Source organism: Taudactylus pleione, unplaced genomic scaffold, assembly GCF_031769625.1.
Source record: "Taudactylus pleione unplaced genomic scaffold, aTauple2 ptg000208l, whole genome shotgun sequence".
In the NCBI taxonomy this organism is placed as follows: Eukaryota; Metazoa; Chordata; class Amphibia; order Anura; family Myobatrachidae; genus Taudactylus; species Taudactylus pleione.
In genome coordinates this window covers 2,099,530-2,123,454 of record NW_028284610.1, presented here as the reverse complement: position 1 = coordinate 2,123,454, position 23,925 = coordinate 2,099,530, and the positions used below count along the sequence as shown (strand labels likewise).

The 23,925-nt window shown below is 43.2% G+C and overlaps 1 protein-coding gene across 3 annotated transcripts in view; it reads right to left on the bottom strand.

Moving 5' to 3' along the window:
- The window catches only part of POU6F2 (POU class 6 homeobox 2), a 750,988-nt gene that overhangs the window by 531,526 nt on the left and 195,537 nt on the right, over window positions 1-23,925 (bottom strand). For 2 of the 3 annotated variants that reach the window (XM_088478147.1, XM_088478148.1), the window contains exon 2: window positions 1,043-1,214. In XM_088478147.1, the coding sequence (XP_088334273.1) occupies window positions 1,043-1,214 (172 nt within the window). Of the gene's footprint in view, window positions 1-1,042; window positions 1,215-23,925 lie in introns of those variants that run through there. The other variant, XM_088478149.1, reaches the window with a different exon arrangement.

The following is a 23,925-nucleotide window of genomic DNA, read 5'->3' as shown; positions in this document are numbered from 1 at the left end:
AGGCAGAAATATGTTAATAAACTTACTATGCTCAGCAGCAACTTTTTGTATTGATAACATCAGTATTATTTTATGAATAAAACCTAAAAAAAAATCTACATCAACTAAATTTTTCGAGTTGTAGCATGTTTAGATTTTTTTTAAATAATAATGACATAAAGAGTTCCCATTTAATTTTGATTATTAATCTAGCAGCCATAAAGATTACTGCAAAAATATTATCTGAATAGCTGCTTTTACTTAAAAAAAAATCCTAGAAGCAGAAATAAATGAACAGAAAAAGCTTCTTGATTACCTCATCTTATCCCGAAAATGAGACCTTGAAGCCTGATATATCTTGTGGGAGCAATATCATTTACCCTAGCCTCTGCTCCTCTTTGTAATTGGAGATCACAGGTGCTGGAGTGGACATCCACTCTGCTATCCATTTGAATGAAAAATGCCTGTGAAAAAGTGGAATACACAGCACGTTGCTCTCCTATGCTTCCTGCGGTAGCAGCAATACATGCTTACTTACAGGAAAATCTTATATTGGGGGCTTTAAGCACTGTTCCCATTATCATTTACATTTGGTATCAGTGGCAGATTTGTTTTGCATTTTCAATTGACTATGTTTTACATGCCATTAAAACTGCACAATTGTAGCAACACATAAAATCAAAATAGTCTCAGCAAAATACTAACCAAAAACAATCAAAAATAAAACGATGACTCACAGAATTAAAAAAAATCCATAAACAAGGTAAAAGAAACAGAAATGACTTGGTTCGTAAAATCCACCTTTCTTTCAACCAATCATTTATGGAGGGGTCTGCAGCATTAAGCTTTACAGGCCACTCTAGTCCTCAGTGGGTTAATAAGAGATAGGGTTTTCTTCAAATATGAGCACGATACTAAGGCTTGGGTATTATATACTCATTTTTGATGTTTAAGTAGAACAATTTAGAGTATAGACAAAGAAACACTGCATAATAATAAAATGGGGACACTAGTGTCTTGGACAGCATGGCAGAAGTGAAATTAAATACCTAGACAGACTTACCGAAGAGCTTGCTGGGAGTGTCTTCACCATCATTTGATTCCAGAGGAGCAAGCAGGGGCTCGTTCAGCTCACTGTCTGAAGTAGCTGCCTTGTCCTCACCTCTCGACTCTGCATTCATCTCACTCCGCAGCAGCAGCAGAGGCTTACTGACTTTTCCGGCTATCATTGGATCCTAGTGATGGGGGGGAAATAAAGAGTGAGGGAAATAAAGAACTAAAGTGGACGCTATGGTGTTGGTACACTCTTACCAACACCTTCCCCCTCGCTGTCTCTCCCTTACACACACACACATACACACACACACACACACACACACTCGTCTCTCTTATCTCTCCAGCTGCTCCTGTTGTTATTGCTGGCTGCAGTCAAGTGAAGAGCTATTACAGATCCAATGAGTTTTCCATTACACCCCACCCTATTAAAGCTCAACTATCATGTGAAAGATTCAGAATGCTTTCGGGAGAGCGAACTTCTCTGAAAGCATGCTTACAATTATCTTTGTAAATGTATGATTTACTAGGCTGATTCCTTACTTCATTGTACTGCAATAAGGCACCCTGGCAGTAAGAATGGATCCCCTCACTTATTGCATCGCTGAGTAATTACACACATTGAAATCTATCTGCCTCTGTCAGTCATTGTCACCGACCACCCCCCCCCCCTGGCACTGCCTCAACATTATGCAAATACCTCCTAAATACATAATTGTTACATCAACTGATTTGGTACTAATATTGTCAAACACACATTTTAGCTGCAGTTTAAAATGTGCACAAAAACTAATTATTATTCAAATTACATTTTAGAAAAAAATATATATACATACACATTTACAGTAGTGATATACTGAATGTTTTGGTTTTTTGTGTGACAAATATGAATAATTGTAGACTTAAGCCATTTAGTGCTGAAAGGGACAGCAGCCTATTCAGAAGCAGCGTATCCTATTGATACGGACAGCAGCTTATTGAAGGGGTCAGCTTACTATTGAAAGGGTCAGCTGAGTATTGTGCAGCATACAGATTTTAGAATGACAGCGTTTGCACCTCCACAATACACAAACATTTGAAGAGGAACCACAGACTGATATTAAATTTAAAAATCTGATTATCTTCTACAACATTTACCAGCTACACAATAAACATCACAACTTGCTGCTATTGCCAAACCAGTGGTAAATCAGCATACATCAGTCACTTATAAAGCATGCACAAACAAATAACCAACAACAGCAAGTAAAAACAAACCTTCACAGTCTTGGAAGTTCATCTGCAAGATCATACTAGTCATTTTTATACCCGGACAATAAAAGAGTTCCCAATTTACACATAATGCAGTTTCCTCCAGCACCAAAACAACTACAAAAACTTTATGACAAAAAACAAAGACGCACAGCACAGTCAGATTATAAATTCTGTATATTAGAAACTTAGAAACCTTGAAATGAATTTGTGAAAAGAAAAAAAAAGTAAAATCAGACAAATAAAATTACATTAGCGATGATACTTACAAAATAATTGCAATTGTTCTTATAGTCGTGGCAGTAAGGCCCCAAAATACAAGAATGAAATGTACTTCCTCGCGATTGGATCTGTTTTGCTCATCTCAATCAGAGGCCATTTGTGGGGTCATAAACTCCTCCACAAAACTGTTTTCTGTTGTTTTTTTTTATTATTATTATTATTATTATTATTCCCTGTGTAAAGTCATATTGTTTTTGTGCCAAATCTTAAGATACCTACAATAATAATAAAAAAAAATAATAATAATAGCTGAATAGAGCAGAGGGTACAAATGACCCTGTGGTGTTATCTGGCAGCTATTTATTGCTAAGTTCATGCCTAAATGACTCTTATGCAGAGAACAGGTGACCAGCGTGCTTGGAGGTGGGCTAGGAAGCTCCTAATGCCCCATCATCACATTGGTCGATGTGTGCCTGTGGCTTCTTTAATGTATTCATGACTGAAAACTGAATTTGATATGACACATGATAATCTATGAAAATGTTAATCAATACAAATAGTTTAAGCTGTCATCAAATGCACTTCTTTAGTCAATACTCATATTGCTGCAAACAATGTCACTGTCACCAAGGCTTAATTTGCACAGCACTTAAATATTGGAGTCTGTGCATCAGTGCACTCCTCTTGGAATACTGTAGGTAAACACATTTTCTCCCTATTTAAGGCTAGAGCACTCAGCATGCATTTAGCTGAGTCGAATCCTACCGTTTGAATACCTTGATAGGTCCACTGGAGGGCAAAATTAATACTTAATTGAATCTCACAGTCATCAAAATAATCAATACTTTTTTATTATTTATTCTTTACAGTCTGTTGACTGTTTCAAACCTCGGAGGGGATGGTGGAAAGGATTCATGGCTTTGAAACACTGTCATTTAACAAGGTAATTTTCAGCGGAGCATTAGGGTTGTGAAACATATAATAAAACAAAAATGGTGGCTTATAATAGGAAGAAAGAAAAGAATTATATTTCTGCCATCTAATAAAACAAGATAAATAAAAAAAAAAAAAATCTGGTGCAGAGAGAAAGGGAAAATAAAGAGGGGGGAGGGAGGCTGAAAGGAGAAAGAGAACGAGGATAGGTAGGAGCTGGGTTTTGAAAGGTTTTATCATATCAAGAGCAGAGCTGAGCTTTCATAATGCTGACATTTCTCATCCTGACAATCCTAAACAAGTGAAAAGGATGGGATCGCTGATATCATCTTTCATCACATCCTCCAGCTTAAGAACCAACATGACAGCTCCTCTTCCCTATACACTGTTAATTACTAAATAAAACACTCCTCTGCAAGGAAGGGTGGCAGCACATAACCGATACCAAGGGTCTACACAAGCGACAAAGTGGGTCTTAAAAAATTTGTTTTTGGTGGGAGATGAAAGGGGTCAGGAGATAATAAAGAGGATACAATAACACACCGGGCAGGAAAAATCCTCTTGAGACCAATTTAAGATAGGTCCTCACTCTCATCAAATCTAGAGAAGAGCAAAGCTTTTATGATGTGGTGTCACATGGAGGCACTTGTGTATAGTGTATATTGCGTATTTAATGAGAAAAAATACATAACAATATTACAGCTTAATTTATAGGTTAAGCCAGCTACTGTCCCTTTACTAGTAATCCTTAGAGACAAAAGAAAGAGGATCTGACCATGTTTGTCTCTGTTTGGGAGAAAGGCAGGAACAGTACAGAGAGAAAATATGAGTTTACTCTGATACTTTAAATCAGAATCACTGTAGAACACATTACTTAACTACTAAAATGTGAACTTAGGGACTGATTCAGACATGGGAATAGAGTGAGATATCTATCTCACCTGTGAACCTGAACAAACCATATTGCAATGCAAGGGGTGTAATTACATACATTTTTTTACATGTGGGGTAAGTACTGGCTACTTTTGCATGTAGCCCACAAACACTGCACAGCTTTATTGTTACTCTACAATTTAGATGTCAGTTTGGAAACTCTCCTCCCAAATCTAAATCTCTCTGCACATTTTAAATCTGCCCCACCTGCAGTGCAGCATGGTTTCACCAAGATGATCAGTTAAGAGAGATATCTCACTCTATTCCCAAGTCTGCATCAGGCCCTTAGTTACTTTTACTGTATGTGTTACTTTTACAAGTCTCTGCATAAAGCTGGATATACACTTGTTGGATGACAAACGATATATCGCTAGTGCATTGGCGTGTATGTACACCTGATATTATCTGTGAACTATGTAGTTCATAGACATATCAGGTCACCCTGCAGCACAGTCCATGCCAATATATCATCCAGATATACCAGTACTCCTGGCTGTATATAAGGGTGACCCACTGACTGCCACACTGACATCACATCTGGGCAGACATATTTGTCTGCCCCAGGGGCGTTTCTAGTGAGGAGGGGGCCCGTGTACAGTCTCTGACACGGGCCCCCTCCTCTCCGCCCGGCAGCCGGCAGTGCACTGAGCTGTGCACGGCCAGCGCCGGAGTTATAGACTCTGGGCACTAGAGTGTGCCCAGAGTCTATAGTGTATGCACAGATCATCGGGAAAATGGACACGACGTCCATTTTCCCTGTACTGCACATGCGCAAATGACGGGAAAATGGCCGCCGTGGCCATTTTCCAGTCGTTTTACAGCGCCGGATGCCAGCGCCGACGTGGGACTCCGGAGAGTTAAGTAATATTATGGGTGCAGGGTGTGCACCCAGGGGCACTCTGGGGCCCGTGTTCCCCACACACCCTGCACCCTTTATGGATACGCCCCTGGTCCGCCCAGTTGTGATGTCTTGACAAATATCTCTAGCGGGTGATTGGTCACTCAAGTGTGTACCCAGCATACAGTAACTCCTGTTCCACCTGTATAGTATGTTAGTGTTCCCGCTAGAGTGCGGGCAGGGCTAGGGATGCCAGCAGGGAGTCTATGCGCACACCTAAGGAGCACACGCTTCTGAAAAGGGGACGTGTTTGGCTGGGAGGGGGCATGTCACACTAGGGGGTGTGCTCAGCACTTATGGAGGTGCTGGACTTCCCCCAAGCTCTCCCCTCATGGTGAATAGATGCCGTGCGCATGGCATTTATTCACCTGGCGGTGTTTGGTCAATGCAACTTTTGCCACCCACAGGACATGCGACCCATGAATGGGGAAGGCTCAGGGCATGCTGTTTTAGTGGGGCACCGCTAAAAGGGCAGGGTGTATTTTGTCCTTTTAAAATCGGGCAGGGGCGCTGCGCCCCACTAAAACAAGCTAGCGGTCACACTAGTATTTCTTACCTCCCCAGTCAGCCCCTGCAATGCTCCAATGACCTTTTAATGTACTCCTCTCAGAACCTTTCCACACGGCTGCATCAATAATCCTGTGCAACTTCGCATTTAATGAACCTCTCTTCCTCACCCTACCAGACTCTCTTAAACACACTATGCATTTAAATGTGCTCTGTGAGACTTTCAAACATATGTATACTCGCACACACATTATTGCCAAAAGTAACATTTTGAAAGGTACCATATAAATCAACAGCAGATAGGTGCTGATGTATTAAAACTGTTACAGAGGATGGCCAATTTTTTATTGTCCAAAATAGTATATTATGGTAGATACTCCAATGAGTAGCTGAATTATTGGACAGATTTTTTCCTGCTTCGGAAAGATCCAAGCACCTATTTAGGCGATCGAAACATCTTACCTATAGCTAAGATGGACCTGCTCTATAAAAGAAATTATGGAGTACCCAAGGAATTGACAATTACTAAAATCATATAAGGGGATTATAATTATAGTAGAAATGCTCTTTAAAAAGAGTATATTAAAAAATATGTCTGCCATCTAAAGTATATGTTGTCCGCTGTTCAGAAGATGTTAGAATAAATAAAGCTGTAATTTAAAAAGCTAAAAGTAAGGCAAATTACTTTTCATTTCCTTTCTTATATATATTTCTACTATTTTAAAATGTGTATATCATTCCACATTGCATTTTAAATGCACATAAAAAACTACATTTTTTTTAAAAAGAACAGCAAAAACAAATTATTTTATTTAAAAGAAAAAAAGGGAACAACAAATAAATCTAGGCACTGCAATGGGCACAGTAGATGGAGCAATCAGTTCATTTGTTTCTATCACATTCTGTTTCTGTCAATGGTACATGTCTGCACTAGACTGCAAACAGTTAAAGAGGGTTTAGAGTTTAGACAGTGTTTTAGTTAACTAATCTTTTTTTAATTATTTAATTTTCTGCTTTTGTGGATGGGCATGCTGAAACAAGTAGTTCTACGATAATTCCTGAATAGTTGAGGTAATAGGTGCTGACATCAGTGGCGTCACAAGGGAGGTGTGGGGGGTGCGGGCCGCACTGGGTGTCACCCTCCAAGGGGGTGACACCAAAGACCGCACACTCCTCCACCGTTACACTTACCGCAGAACCTCAGAGAGGGGGTGGAGCACACCAGTAGCTAGCCACTTCATGGTCTCTGGAAGGGGATCCGCCCGCTGCCTGCCCATTTCCCACCTTCCACGGCCGCTGCACATCCCGGCCGCCGTGAAGGCACGCGGCCCATGACATCATGGCATCAACCTACGCCTCCGCTGCTGGATGAGAGGAGCCCGTCTGCCTGCCGCTGCTGGAGGAGAAGAGCCTCCCATCCCGCCCGCTGCTGCTAGAGGAGTGGAGCCCGCTGCTCGCCCGCCACCGCTGCTGCTGCAAGAGAGGAGCCGTCAAGGTAAGGGAAGCCTTCTGGGGACAGAAGTGGGGGTGGCTGGCTGGGGACAACAGTGTACAGTGGGGGTCACTGGCTGGGGACAGAAGAGGGGATGGTTGGCTGGGGACAGAAGAGGAAGTGGCTGGCTGGGGACAACAGTGGGCAGTGGGGGTGGCTGGCTGGGGACAGAAGAGGAAGTGGCTGGCTGGGGACAACAGTGGGCAGTGGGGGTGGCTGGCTGGGGACAGAAGAGGGAGTGGCTGGCTGGGGACAACAGTGGGCAGTGGAGGTCTCTGGCTGGGGACAGAAGTGGGGGTGGCTGGCTGGGGACAACAGTGCACAGTGGGGGTCGCTGGCTGGGGACAGAAGTGGGGGTGGCTGGCTGGGTACAACAGTGCGCAATGGGGGTGGCTGGCTGGGGACAACAGTGGGCAGTGGGGGTGACTGGCTGGGGACAGAAGAGGAAGTGGCTGGCTGGGGACAACAGTGGGCAGTGGGGGTTGCTGGCTGGGGACAGAAGAGGAAGTGGCTGGCTGGGGACAACAGTGGGCAGTGGGGGTGGCTGGCTGGGGACAGAAGAGGGAGTGGCTGGCTGGGGACAGAAGTGGGGGTGGCTGGCTGGGGACAGAAGAGGGAGTGGCTGTCTGGAGACAGAAGAGGGAGTGGCTGGCTGGAGACAGAAGAGGGAGTGGCTGGCTGGAGACAGAAGAGGGAGTGGCTGGCTGGAGATAGAAGAGGGAGTGGCTGGCTAGGGGCAGAAGTGGGGGTGGCTGGCTGGGGACAGAAGTGGGGGTGGCTGGCTGGAGACAGAAGAGGGAGTGGCTGGCTGGAGACAGAAGTGGGGGTGGCTGGCTGGGGACAGAAGTGGGGCTGACTGGCTGGGGACAGAAGAGGGGGTAGCTTGCTGGGGACAGGTAGGCTGTCTGAAAGCACAGAAGGGGGGACAGTCTGTCTGGAAACACAAAAGGGGGCCGGCTGCCTGAGGTCACAGAAGGGGCTAGCTGGCTGTGGACACAGAAGGGAGGGTAGCTATCTGGGTGCACAGAAGGGGGCCTGGCTGTCTGGAGGCACAGAAGGGGGGCTGGCGGTCTGGGGACACAGAAGGAGGGCTGGCTGGGGACAAGAAAGGGGAGAAGGCTGGCTGGGGACACAGAAGGGGGGAGCAGGCTGGCTGGGGACATAAAAGGGGTGGCTGGTTGGCCGGGACGTGTGCTATTTTCTGTGGGGGACCAATGTTATTTATCTCTATGGGGAGCATTGTTATTTTTTCTATTGGGGAGCAAAGTGTTTTTTTCCCTGTGGGGGGGGAATGACTGATGGTGTACCATGGAAATTTTAACAGGTTTTGCTGTCCCTAATCCTATGGTTATGTTAACGTAATTTATTCATAAGGTAGTCTTTTAACACGTCTCTTATTGTGAGACCACTTTTACTATATTAAGCTTTTTTGTGGGGGGCGAGCATATTTTATAGGTTCGCACTGGGAGCTCCAGCCCGTTGAAATGGCCCTGCTCTCCGGGGCAGCCTAATGTTCGGTCTGGACTGGTACTGTTGTGTTATGTGTCTATCATAGTTAGTGCCCACTGTATCTCGCCGATGCGGAGCTACAGGTCCCGTGAGATGATATGTCATCATCTCGTGAGTCCCTCTCTCTGCTCATGCCCGCCGGCATTCTGGGTGTAGCACTGCGGTGTGAGTACTGGACTGCATGACTGGTAAGGGGGGAGAGAGAGTGGAGCTGCGCACCTTTGTCCTGATTTTTTTTTTTTTGGTGGAGAGGGAGGGGGGGGTGTCACCATGAGATATTGCACTGGGTGACACCAACCCTAGTGACGCCTCTGGCTGACGTGCATGCAAACCTTTACATTTCACACTTTATTTTCTAAACCCCGCTCTTGTGACGTAGCGAGTGAGCAGGTAATTCCAGCTGGGTGAAACATCAGACATGATAACTGGAATTTGCTTACGAAAATGTGCAGCATTTTTCATGGAGTTAAAAGATCACATTATCCTGCACTGAATTGGATCAGTAACAGTACTTAGTCAGATTACACTTTCAATACAGGAATACATACATACATTATTTTAACATGTGTTTCAAAGCATAGTAAACATGCTATGATGCTGATACCATGACAAATTATGTAAGCCAAATCAACCTGTTCACACACTGTCAGATAATTGGCTTTTTATAAGCACTAAACATATGATAAAAAAAATACAATAAAATTCTAAGGGAATTAAGGAGCTGATTAAGATCCGGACGCTAAGAAGCGTTCGCTCGTAGCTGGCAGATGTTTGCATTCTGCGCATGCGTACGCATCGCAGTGCACGTGCGTGAACCAGTGCGAAGGATCACTAAACATTCGCTCGCCGAGCATAGACAGCCCAGCAGATTGAGTGACAGGAGAAGCCGTTTGTGGGTGGTAACAGGTGCAGGCCACTAGAAACCATGGAGTGGGCTTGCGAACGCAGACGTGCCTGAGCGTCTCAACGCCGTTTCAAAGGTGTGCATAATAAAAGGAAAGCGTCATTGTACACGTCACCTGGCTGTTTTTTACACTCAAGTGATCGCAGTGCTTGAAATAGGGTATAGTCAGCCTCAAGTGCTGGGTTCGCTTCCGATGGTACCTATTGCACCGATGCTTACATACACTTCCTGGAGATGTCTTGCATTAGTGGGTGTCTTAAGACAGGCTGGTGGGCGTCTGCATACACACAGTGACCAAAACATAGTGGGCGTGCTTATGCCTTGCCGTGTGATCGTCTGCCAAATTTGCATACGTTGGGAGCAAAAGAACGCATCTAGCAAGCGGGTCTGAATGAGCTCCTAAGTTCTATGGGAATGCTTATTTAGTACCTGCTAAGTGCAAAACATGTGCTTGACAGTACGTTTCAGATATGCTGATTAAGATTTTTGGGAGATACAGTGCAAGTGCAAGTCTCTTATCTTCCCCACCCTGCACTGATAGCTAAGTACTCTATTAGGCGTTTCTGCACCCTTGCTTCCTATTAGTTTGCACTGTCACACCTTTTCCTCCCTGAATGTATTGTGACAGGAGGTCTAAGTAATTCTTTAGATTGTGTGCCCCTGTTATTATTATTATTATTATTATTATCATTTATTTATATGGCGCCACAAGTGTTCCGCAGCGCCTTACAAAGTACAAAAACAAATTGTATACAAGTGACTTACAGAACAATACAATACAGGACATGGATAATATATATTGCTACATTAGCGACCATATCACCCAGATAAGCAACAGAGCATAAGCAACCAAGTGTTAGGTGCCCTAGTGGTGAGTAAGAAGTAAATGACACTATAGTAAGGAGAAGCACAAGAGGGTAGATGGCCCTGCTCGTGAGAGCTTACATTGCGACTCTGAGTACAGGGGCTCATTGAGACGTGTTCCTTAATCGTTCTGAACGTATTTAAAATGTGTTGTGAAAGCTTGCCATTGTATACACTTAGCGTTATTTTAAAACATTTGTGTGTAGAAGCTTAACCACTCATGTCCCAGTCTTTCATCCAGGTATTATGCAGGTGCCCTCATATACATTTGGTAAAATAAAAATGCAATGAAAGTTGTACATATTTAGTCAAATTAAATTTTTTTGTGCAAATGTATTTTAAATTTCTACCTAATCCACCCTGGGCTGTTGGCACTGCAGCATCCCCGCCGCCCCCTGTAGTCTCCCCCTTCTAGCCAGCAGTGAGACCTCCCCCTGCTGCTGGCTGCTCTTTTTGCAGGACTGTGAAGATAGCCAAGTAATGTAGTAAAATGTTTTATATAGTTAAAAAAAAAATACTTTACAATGTGTGCATGTATATACAGTGCATCCAGAAAGTATTCACAACGCTTCACTTTTTCCACATTTTGTGATGTTACAGCCTTATTCCTTAATGGAATAAATTCACTTTTGTTCAAAATTCTACTCACAATACCCCATAATGACAACGTGTCATTATGGGGTATTGTGTGTAGAATTTTGAGGACAAAAATGAATTTATTCAATTTTGGAATAAGGCTGTAACATAACAAAATGTGGAAAAAGTGAAGCATTGTGAATACTTTTGCGGATGCACTGTAATTATATATTCCATAGACAAAAAACCTTACGGTTTCACATGTCCCATTAAGGCTTCTTAGACATGATCTGAGATTTCACAAAATCTATTGATTTTCTGCCACTCAAATGTAAAAAAGCAATGAAATTATGATCATTAAGACTGACGCCTTAATGGACGTGTTCCTTGCGTAATACAGTTATGGTATACCATGACACCATGTGGTTAACTGTAGATTCAGCACTCTCACAGAGTGAGATTGCTGTCACTCACGAAATAGTGGAGTTGCTAATTCACTGAATTGTGTGCTCATTGGAATACACACATGTAGTCTATGCAACTGAGGTCTCAGCAGAACATAGAGCTGCACAGATGGGTCAAGAGTATGATGGATGAGGGAGAAGACAGAGCGGTGTGGATGGGGCAGACCAAAAGGCGTGGAGAGCGGAAGATTAAGCAGTACAGATGGGGGTGAGCCAAAGTGATGAAGATGGGTTGAAAACAGTGCTGCACATGGGGGAGAGACAGAGTGGCATGGTTTGGGGGAACAGAGCAACATGAATGGGGAAGACAGAGTGGCATGGATGTGGGAAGATAGAGCAGCGCAGATGGGTAAAGACAGATTGGTGTGGATGAGGAATACAGACTATCACAATGGGAGAACACACAACAATAGGACTTGGGAAGACAGATTGGTGAGGATGGGTGGGAAGACAGAGTGGTGTGGATGGGAAGGGAAAGACAGATTGGCACGGTTGGGGGGACAGAGTGGTGCAGATGGAAGAAGAAAGAGTGGCAGAGATGAGGGGAAGACAGAGTGACATGGCTGGGGGCAAGGCAGTGGTGCAGATGGAAGGAAACACAGTGGCACGGATGCAGGAAGACAGGGCTGTGCACATGGGGAAAGATATATTGGTGTGGATGAGGGCATGCAGACTAGTACAGTTGGGAGAACACACAGCTGTACGGATTGGGGTAGTTACAGCAGCATGGAGGTGAAGTTAGTGTACATGCATAGACAGATTTTGATACTTTTAGCAATTAGGAAGCTGAATGTGTATAATGAGTGAGATGAATGTATTGAGGGCCTGATTCAGACCCTGTCGCGAGCGCTGAGCGCTTGCAAGTGGGTCGATGGTGCCCTAGTGCGCATGCGCACGACGGAGGGAGCTCCGTCGCGCACATGCGCGAGACCCGGGGAAGCGACGGGGAAGCCGTCACTCCAGGTCTCGCACCAAAGGGGGCGTGCTGTTGATATTGATTGACAGCACGCTCCCTTTGGTGGGCATGCCAGGGACGTGGCTGCCAGGCGGAGGCATTCCCATTTGTACACCTACCGTCTGGGTCCGGCCCCACTGACATCACTAGATAGAGCCAAAATCACTCCAGGGCTTGCGGTCACCGAGACCCTACCGCAGGGTCTCGTCTCAAGCCCGATGGTCGCGATGGTCTTGTGAGGGACAGCAATCTCATTCTGTGAGAGTGCTGAATCTGCAGTTAACCACATGGTGTCATGGCATACCATATCTCTATTACGCAAAGAACATGTCCATTAAAGCGTCAGCCTTAATGATAAATTTCATTGTTTTTTTTACATTTGAGTGGCAGAAATTCAATAGGCTTTGTGAAATTTCAGATCATGTCTAAGAAGCCTTAATGGGACATGTGAAACCATAAGGTTTATCGTCTATGGAATTCCATTGCTTTTTTAAAATGTATTAACTCAATCAGAGTTTGGAGGAGCAAACTGGGGCACCTGTAGGGAAAAAGGGCAAAAAAATGGTACACTAGAGCAGGTGGAAGAGGGGCCGGCACACAGGAGGTGGTTTAAGAGGTGCAGAGTGAGACAGCTGCAGGGGCGGGCTGTAGGCATGCAGGGTAGCAGCAGCAGGGGTTAAGAGCAGTGGCAGCAGTGGGACAGTGCACAGGGGCATCAGCTGGCAACAGAGGGCTTACCAGTACTGGGCATGCACCTGAGAAAAAATCAATAAGTGACAGATGCACGGGCGCATCAGTGAGATCCATCTATGCATCTATGTTAGAAATTGAAAGTGTGAAACAAAAAAGGTGCCCCCCCAAAGAACAACCAGCCCTGGGCTTTTCACGGCAAGTCCTCGTTGTGCTTAAATACTGGGGACAGACAACATAGGGGTCCCCTGTAGTTAAGCACAACATGCACCGGGCTAGTCAGAACCAGCCCTGGTTGCCAAACTGTGGGGGACAAACGATGTAGGGGTCCCCCGTACTTTGCGCAACCAGCACTGGGATCTGATCTGGTCCTTGTTCTGGAAACACAGGGGGAAAAAATGAGTAGGGTCCCCCTGTATTATCCAGAACCAGCACTGGACTTTTTTTAGCAGGGGGCTAATGCCACAGCCAGGGGAGCCCTTTCACCGGGCCCTCCTGCCAAAGCATTAACCCTGACCACTAGTCAGCCCAGGCTGGGGATCCCTGGGGAGCTGGGGACCCCCCCAATAAAGGGGTCCCCCTCTCCAGAGCACCCCAGGCCTAAGTTGATAGCCTGGGGCTATCCCCAGCACCCCTGGGCAGTGGGTGCAGGGTTGATTGTGTCTAGTAAGTCCCCACCTAAACTATAACCAGCACTGGGCTTTTCACGGTCAGTCCTGGTTGTGTTTAAATACAGGGGTCAAATGACATAGGGGTCCCCTGTATTTAAGCTCAACTAGCACCAGGCTAGTCAGAACCAGCCCTGGTTGCCAAAATACAGGGACAAACGATGTAGGGGTTCCCCGAACTTTGTGCAACCAGCACTGGGCTCTGAACCGGTCCTGGTTCTGGAAATACAGGGAGAAAAATTAGTAAGGTCCCCCTGTATTTTCCAGAACCAGTACCTGACTTTTTCTAGTGGGGGGCCAGGGGAGCCCTTTCCCTGGGCCCCCCAGTCGAAGCATTAACCCTGACCGCTGGTCAGTCCAGGCCGGGGATCCCTGGGGAGCTGGGGACTGGCCCAATAATGGGGTCCCCCAGGCATAGGCTGATAGCCTGGGGCTATCCCCAGCATCTCTGAGTGGTGGGTGCCGGGTTGATAGTGTGGTGTGGTGCATGTGAAAATATAAATATTGTCTTTTGCAGTAGTACTACAGGTGCCAGCAGGCATCCCCGCATACTGGTACTTGGAGAACCACAAGTGCCAGCAGGCAGGGCATTAAGGGACCGCTGGTACCTATAGTAACTTTGCAAAAGAAATATTAAAATAAAACAAACACACCAGTTTTAAAAATATTTTATTTATCTGCACCTTCACCTAGGGGGTGGCAGCCATTGAGCTCTTTTTCATGGCTGCCGCTTCCCCCAGGACTTCTGCAGTGTCTTCACCTGGAGAGTGGCGGCCTTTAAACTCTTTTTCATGGCAGCCGCTCATCCAGGACTTCCCGGCGTCTTCTTTCTTCAGCAGCTCCTGTCTGCGGCTACCTGGCCGACGGACTGGCTGGACGGTGCCTGGAGCTGGCTTTATATAAGCCAGCCAAGGAGGCGGGGCGAAGATGTCACAAGTCGTGATTGGCTTGCAGCTGCCATCTTTAAATTTCAAAAATGGCGCAGAGCCGCCATTTTTGAAATGGGCGAGCTCGGTTCTCACCATTGAAGTCAATGGTGAAAACCACTTATTGGCTGAGAGGCAGAAGGCTCGCCTCTATCAGCCAATGAGCGCTCTGAACCAGGATTTCTGTACTGAAATCCTGTGGCGGAACTGTCATTCGGGTAGTAGTGTCCTTAGAGGACACTACTAATGTACGAGGGTCGGTGTTTTCGCCTTTTTTTTTTGCCAAGACCCTGGATTGCCTACTTTGGAACCAAGAGAACAGATCCACGCATAGGAGGAGGTGAGTATGGATTTTTTATTACAGGTACTCCATTGGATAATCTACTCGAGAAGAGGACAGATGGGCTACAGGGATACATAGGTGAGTATGTGAGATAGTGTGTGTATATGTGTGTTTATGCATGTTTTAATAAAATTTTACTTTTCTACGGTGTGTTTTCTGTGATGTTTTAATATTGCTTTTGCTGAGGAACTACAGGTACCAGCAGGCCTGTAATGCCCCACATGCTGATACTTGTGGTTCTCTAAGTACCAGCATGCGGGGGAGGCTTGCTGGGAACTGTAGTTCCACAGCAAAAAGCAATATTTTAACTTTGATTGCACCACACTTTACATAATCAACCCGGCACCCACCGGCCAGGGGTCCCAGGGATAGCCCTGGGCTATCAGCCTGGGGTGACCTGGAGAGGGAGACCCCTTTATTGGGGGGTACCCAGCTCCCCAGGGATCCCCGGCCTGGGCTGACTAGCGGTCAGGGGTGATTCTTCGTCATCTTCACCTAGTGGGCGGCAGCCTGTGTCAGCTCTTTTTCAACAGTGAGTACACCTGCTGGAGGCTCCCAGTGAGGCTGATCAAGGAATTGAGTCTTCCCATCTCTATAGTATACAGCTTTAAGACACCTGCGCTCGCACCTCCACATCCCCGGTTAATAGTGGCCTGCCCCTGTTACCACCCACAAACGGCTTCTCCTGTCACTCATTCAGCTGGGCTATCTGTTCTCTGTGAGCGTACGCTTCCTGATTGGTCTGACTAGTTCGCGCACGTGCATTGTGATGCGTACGCATGCGCAGAATGCGAACCTTTGGCAGCTACAAGCAAACGCTTCTTATCGACTGAGTCTGATTCAGCTTCTCAGTTCCTGAACTTCTCATTAACTATGACATAATGTCATGGGCCAAAATGTATTTTCCAAAAGATAAGTTTTATTTTAAAGGCCTTCTGAATGCTTTTTTTTCTTTTTCTTTTAAATTGTGTTTACTTTTGAAAAATTTGACATTTTCACCCACAGAGTAAACTGTACAACAAGGAGACATAACCTATACATAATAATCCAGAGGTTAACAGTTAAGAGTTAGATACATACAGAATAATCAAATGTAAGGAGAACATTACAGAGCCATAGCATAGTAGAACACAGAGCGATCGACTCAACAGTGTCAGGTCCGGGACAACCACACAACATTGTTTTACAAAATATATAAGATCAACAAATACAAAGACCCTTACAGTGTATTAATAGTGAAGTGAGGAACCGAAGGCGCCATTCAGTCCTACACAACACAACTCCAAAAAACTAGTGAGTAACAATATAATGAGAATGAACTAGGAGAGAATCAGTGTATCATGGTTATATCCCAACACCAGCACAGACCGCCCCAATACCAACTTGTCAACATAAGGTGGACATCTATTAAACAAATAGTAAAATAATAAAAATAAATATAAATTAAAAGGATATACACTAGGCACTGTCTCCAAAACATAAGCTACAGAGTATAGCGATAAACATCCACCCCCCTAATCCCCCCACTCTATATGACCATACCCCCCACTCATGGCATATCTGGATCCCCAAACAACCCCCCCTCCTATTCCCCAAACTACACTATAAAAACTTGGGGGCAACTAATATCGTGAACCTTAAGGCCATGGTGTGTCCAGCCCAGGATTTAACTAACTATAAAGATACTCCCAAAAATTATAGGCAACTAGCCTAATCAAACATAAAAAATAATAAAACAAATTAACCTTAAAGCAAGTAGGCATCAGCAGAGGTACCCCCCCATGGGGTTTGTAAAATGGTCTACGTAGAGATATAGCAGAATAAGGTAAGAGAGCAGATGAAATCAGAACAAATGACAATAAGTCAAATGTAGTTAAACCAATAAAGGATATAGGAAAGCAAATACACGGAAATCAAGGAGGATCTACCCACTGTGGGATATATGAAATAACCCATGCCGAGGTCATCTAGGTGCCCACATATGATGTCTGGTAAACAACCACCCCCAACCCATCAAACCCAAATGCCTCGACATTCTTATTTAGAGCAATATCAGGATATACATAACATACTTTTTGTACAATAAATGCTCTCAGAGTGTCAGATAAAAAGTGATACTCCATGTACAGGTGTGGCGGTCAACAGTAAACTGAGAAGAAAATGAGCTTGCAACAAAACATCTTTCAAGGGTGGCAGAATCTTCCTTCGGGCACAGCACCTTCTGAGACTCCAAAGGGATCAGCCGGTAACAATAGGACCGCTACAGAAAAAAGAGATTAGGATCACTAGCGCTTCAACAGACAATATACGGGCAGCAATACACTGCTGAAGTCGTCTCCAAAACTTCCCCACAGTATATATAAACAAATAAGTTTATACCTTGATGAAGGGGCTACAATAAAGGCTCCGAAACGTTGGTGATATTCATCACACCTCCTGCATTGTCTTTTGTTGAAGTACGGAGTGCCGCCTATGTGGATTATATATATATATATATATATATATATATAAAATTATAGTAGGTTTTGTGCTCCTAAATACATAACAATTTTAGACAATTTTAACGGTAATTCAAACTAAATCAAAGGCGCTCATGGTGTAGTATTTAAATCCTTATACGTGCTTCTCATACACAGTTATAAATTTGCGTACTGGACCCTAACTTCGCTTAGAAGCCTATCACTGTATCTTTTCTGATTTAATAAAGCACTTCTGGATGTGGAACTTCTTCATAGTGCGCTTCTAGAAAATACCCACATACCAGAAAGCACCCAGATAGCAAATAGAGATTATAGTGTTGTATTTTTCAAAAGTTTTTATTACATACTAGCTGGAGTACCCGGCATTGCACAGGATTTTAAGAATGTTTGTTACACATCATCCTCCAACAAACCTGCCCTTAGGTAGGCCTCACAAAAAGTGTGACAAACTTCCCCATCAACAGTCCTAAGATCTTCGAAGAAAGTAGGCCCTGTAACGGTGTAAATGGTGTAAAGCAAACTTCGGATATAGAAGCATTCAAAATGTGTCGGATGTACAGTGTAAACATGGCCAAGAGCTTCTGTTGCTCTGATATCAGGATGACCATCTACAGCGACTCCCTGTTTTCTGCGCATACAAACTTTTCCAGAAGCATTCCATGTGTAATATTTTGGCAGCTCACAGTACAGCAGGGTTCTTGCAAAGTCATCATATTGAGACAGTTCGAAGAAAGAAGTCAATGTTGTTGCGTAATTTGGTATAGTCAGACAGCTGAGAATGCTGGGAAATCCTGCTAAAGCTCTCTTTGATAATAAACATTAAGATCATGACAAAACATGATAACACCAAACGCTCGCTCCGAGGCCATACCCATATGCCGTGAGGCCCCACAATGAGCGTACAGCCAAAATTGTGTTTTTAATTAATTCAAAATTAACAGTAATTAATTTCAATTTCACATTTTTTTAGTTGTTTTGGGCGTGTTTAAATATGCTTGTATGTAAAATTTCACGATCTTGGCTTGTAAACTGTGGATTTGTATAGAGACAGAAGAACAAAAGGACAGAAATAGTATAAATAGTAGAGATAAGAAAGTTCTTAAATATCACCACTGGAGGCAGCAATCAGCAGTACTGAGTACAAGGCCCCACAATGAGTGTCCAGCAAAAATTGAGATCTTTAATTAATTAAAAATTAACAGTAATTAATTTTGATTTAAAAAATTTTTAGTTGCTTTGGCCGTGTTTTAATACACTTGTATGTAAAATTTCACCATCTTGGCTTGTAAACTGTGGATTTGTATAGAAAGACAGAAGGACAAATTTTCACTTTTATATAGTAGATAGCATCTATAATCACCATGCGTACATTTTAAAAGCAACGTGATCAAAAAGCTTATCTGAATATTGCAGTCCCAGGTAGATGGATTTTCCACAGCATCTGTTTCATCCAATAGGAAGAGAGATCCAGCAAAAGAATGGCACCTTGGTATCGTGCAAATTGATGTCCAGGGACTCACCCTTATATATTATATATACTAGGCTTTCCAGCACTCAATGTAATCAGTAGAGATTCCCTCTTTAGGGGGATAGACCCCAAATATAGCAATAGTAGAGATTCCCTCTTTAGGGGGATAGACCCCAAATATAGCAATAATAGGTGTATTTCTTGAGAAAGGGACAGTTGTCCCTGAAACATCAATTAAAGCACCCCACTTTTTTGCTACTTAAAGTCTTTGAGTACCACTTTTCTATTATTACTATAACGATAAATATATATATACAGTATATATATAGAGTGAAGGGATATGCTATGCCAGCACTGAGACAACTGTCTTGAGCTCACACGCTATTTTTGGTGAGACAGCCGGTTGCTGAACACCTAGGTCCCAGTGCGGTTACTACATAATCTTTATGTCATTTTATGTAAATTGTACTTTGTACAAAAATGTTTTAAAAATGACCATGCTTACATATATAAGCTTATGCTATGTAATCGTGGGCTGTTTGTTGGGTGTCTTCAGTATGAGGTCTAATTACAGGATCCAAATAAGGAAATAGACACAAAGCATTGGTGATACTCCAGTTCCAGGACTTATTCTAATGTAAAATTCACCGGTACAGAAGATGTGAGCAACTGGATATATACCATGTAATTTTTCCTCAAAGTGGTATTTTGGACTTTAAAAGAGAATTCTTCAAATTTAGTTTCTGGTGATGAACTGTATTAATTTAAGTAGTACAGTTACCAGAGGGTGGACTGTTTAAGTATTAAGGAATAAATTATTCTAAGTAAGCGCCCTCTTCATTTATTTTATGTGTGTGTGTTGGTGTGTGTATGTGTGTGCGTGTGTGTGTGTGTAGAAAAATGGTCGACACTCATCCTTATTATGCTAAAACTAATAATACTAATGCCAGGTGCCCTCCCAGAAAAATAATCCTTTTCAAATACGTAAATAAATTCATCACTACATATGGCGGCCTTAGACTTTAAAGCATGTGTACCCAGCCACAAAGTTATTCCAATGTTTCAATCATCTTTAATGATTTTCTTCAGGGATGAAGAAAATCATTAAAGATGATTGAAACATCTGAATAACTTTGTGGATGTGTACAAATGCATTAAATTCTAGGGAGTGTCGTCCCATATGGTGATATATAAATATATATCCAAAAATGTCCCCTAAATTTTATTTTTTTACATTTTCAAATGATGTAGGTAATATCTATTTAACTGTGGTACAACATAATTGTATTAACAAATGAGTAGACAGATCTCTTTTCTGCCTCCTTAAAGGCTCAAGATGGCTGCATTTATCGAGTAGTACTGTATAAAATAATGGGCAGAAGCTGATTGGTTGTTATGGCCAACTTCTCCACTTGACTTCTACATTCTTTAGCAACCTTGCTGCAATTCCATACTGCCAGCTGCATGTGTATCTGAGTTTATTGTTATACCATCTTGCAATATAGCTGTTGTTTGTGATTGCCACTATTTTACGTAGGTGTGTTTATATGCAATTGTATTCTCTTATTGTCCGCAGTGCACACTGCTCTGTGGTAATTACCTGCAATATTATTATTGAGTATTGCTGATATTCACGCTACCTGTTTACTAGTGTAGAAAAAGAAGGAGGATTTAACCCCCTATTGTACCTCAGCACACTGAATAATACCTGCAACAATATATGAAGACTATATGGTCATAGAAATTCAGAGATATTAGTTGCATGCATTTGCAATAGGGGGTTAAATCCTCCTTCTTTTTCTACTTAGTATGACCCCTCCCTTTCATGCACCTGATTAGTACTGCTAGATTGATTGAGCAGCTGCCATTTTTGTTTGTTTGTTATGAGTTGCATGAAGGAGCCAGCATTAGTAGGGCATGCTGGTTCTAGTAGTGCTAGTTGGAGTTCCCAGGGGTGACTCCCAGGTAAGCTGGCTCTCAATTTGGATGCATTTATGTATGTGCCTTTATCATGAGGCCTTACATTTGACAAAATTATACATGTGCCTTTATCATGAGGCCTTATAATTGGTATATTTTACATTTGGGGTGAGCGTTTGGGCGTAGGGCCCCCGGGACTGGTCTGGCTGGGCCTCCTCAGGGCATCACCACTTAATACACATAGTTGCTTTTCACATCACCTTTTATGTTTGTTTATTATTCATGTATTTTTTCACATATATTTTAACCTCTCATTCCACACTTAATGATTACTCACACACAGCTATACTTTACACTGCACTGTCACTCTTTTTCCATTTTCGTGTGATGCCCTGGGGGGGTCCTGGGCTGGACGTTTTTTGGGGTGCACTGCACCCCGACGTGAACCCCTTAGTGTTAGGGACTGCTGGTAACAGAGAAGCCGTGACGTGGCCCAGCAGCCTCCCATGTATTTGCAAATGCATGCAACTAATATCTCTGAATTTCTATGACCATATAGTCTTCATATATTGTTGCAGGTATTATTCAGTGTGCTGAGGTACAATAGGGGGTTAAATCCTCCTTCTTTTTCTACTTAGTATGACCCCTTCCTTTCATGCCCCTGATTAGTACTGCTAGATTGATTGAGCAGCTGCCATTTTTGTCTGTTTACTAGTGTGCATTCTATCTTGCTTGTGCCCACGTCTGCAGGTTGCTCAGTGGTTAATATTAGCTTTGTACTACTGCTCCAGTTTTACTTGCAAACTCCTGCTGTTTGAATAAACCCCTACTGTCCGGAGGTTAAGACCTGGCAGCATCCTAAGTACCGGTGTGTCATACTCTATGGTAATAACAGGTGGTTTTTATAGGCAGAAGTCCTCCCTAGAGTGACTCTAGGGTACTTATACAAATACAGGGGAGATTCATTACATCCCACCATCATCCCATCACCATCAGGACAGTATAACATTGGGTGCTAAAGGGATGGACCAGCCCCAGGGGCGCATTTAAGCCCTGTTACGGCTCTAGCTATTAGTAATAGTGTGATTTTTGTGTACCTTGTCATTCAGTTACATCACCCCTGTATTTAAAATACACAATTCTCAGCAGTCATGCCTGATACTATGTAGTGTGCAGCCACACATCCAATCCCCTACAGTCACACACTACAAGATCTGCTGAGCTGCAATGGTTTTATACTGACTATTATAATTAGCTTCATATAGTTAGAATTACCAGATTTCCTACACAGGAGCAAATAGCACTATGTGTTACGTGTCTGACTGCGATCTGTGAGGTTGTGAATTCAAGTATCAAGGAAGCAATCAACTTAGCCTGCTTGCAATACCTACAAAAAAAATCTGTCACAGTACAGCCAATGAGATCATGCACTGGCTCTGAATCAGACAGATGCACAAGTGCACTAACCAACACTCACCCATGTGAAACTAACAATGTTGGCACTGAGTCATTAAAGCAGGTTGAGCACACAAACACCCCTCCCCACCACACCAGTGTGGTTACTATGCTGCAATATAGAGCTGAACTAGGGCTCACTTCCCTTAACCTCTAAATCTGTCTGCATATTTTAAAGCTGAGTTAAATTAAACAAATTTGATTCAATTATACAAAAGTTTCCTGTTTTCTTAATACTGGCCAATCACTTGTTTCAAACTGCAATAATCTTGGAAAAATTAAGAACGCCCACATGCTATTCTCCCATGTTTTTTCATCATAGTGAGTTTTCAGACAATTCTACATGATTTAAAATCAAATAGAACTGTTTCTGATGGTTCCATTAAAAATGGTGATTTTGGGTTGGTTTTTGGTAAATTTTTTGATCTATTTTCAAATCGACTGTTACTAAATCAGCTTTTTCTACTAAAGGCTATGGAGAAGTACCGATGGTCTATTTGAAGTTCTATTTATGTGTGAAGTTGAATTTATGGGGATTTTGAGGGGATTTTGAGTTGGTTTTGCCTTTAGTAAATACCTGATTGTCAAAATCACCACAAAATAGCATGAAACTGAAAATCGACCCTTAGTAAATTTACCCCCATGTGATACAAGCCGGGGATAATTGAATCTGCCCCTTAGTCTTGAAGTGACAAAAAAATCTTCTGTGAACTTTAAAAAGTCTTTTCCAGTGTAATAAGCACCAATATCACATAATGTTACTTCGTTCAAGTGAATATATGAAATGTAGTTGGTATTTCATGGCCTTCATGGCATTACTGTTTGTTCTAAAGGTTTACTGTAGCATGTTGTGCAAGTGTCACAATGGGCTTGATGCAGAGTTGAACAAAGGCGGGTGAAGATCAGCTTTCATCTTGAAGCAATGCAGTCACATCTGCAGCCAAATTGTGTGCAACTCTGAATCAGCTCTAATGTGAGCAATATCTACATGTATGGGGATCTCCCGTCACTTGCATTCTGGGATTCTTAGATTTTGTTCATATGTTATAGCTAATATAATCTTTTAGAGTTATGAAAGTAACACATTATTAGATGCTCTCAGCAATACTTCATCTCATATAGATGGCTCAACACAGTAATGTAGATGTGATTCGGGCAGATGGTTTTTTAGCAGTAAAATTGAAAATTTGTTAGAATTAAGACTGAAAACTAAAAAATTGCTGCTACAAACTAGTTTCACTGGTTGGTGGAAAGACCTGAAGATACACACTGTACGAAAGTGTAATTCTCACATCAGCAGAGAAGGGCTATCAGATGACAGATGACCCCGGGCCGGCCCCATTTTCAATACCTTGGGCCGGCCACTGGTTTCTGCAGTTGTAGCATGGGCTGCACTGCACTGTCTATTGCCAGAAGCAGTGTCTGACCATGACTT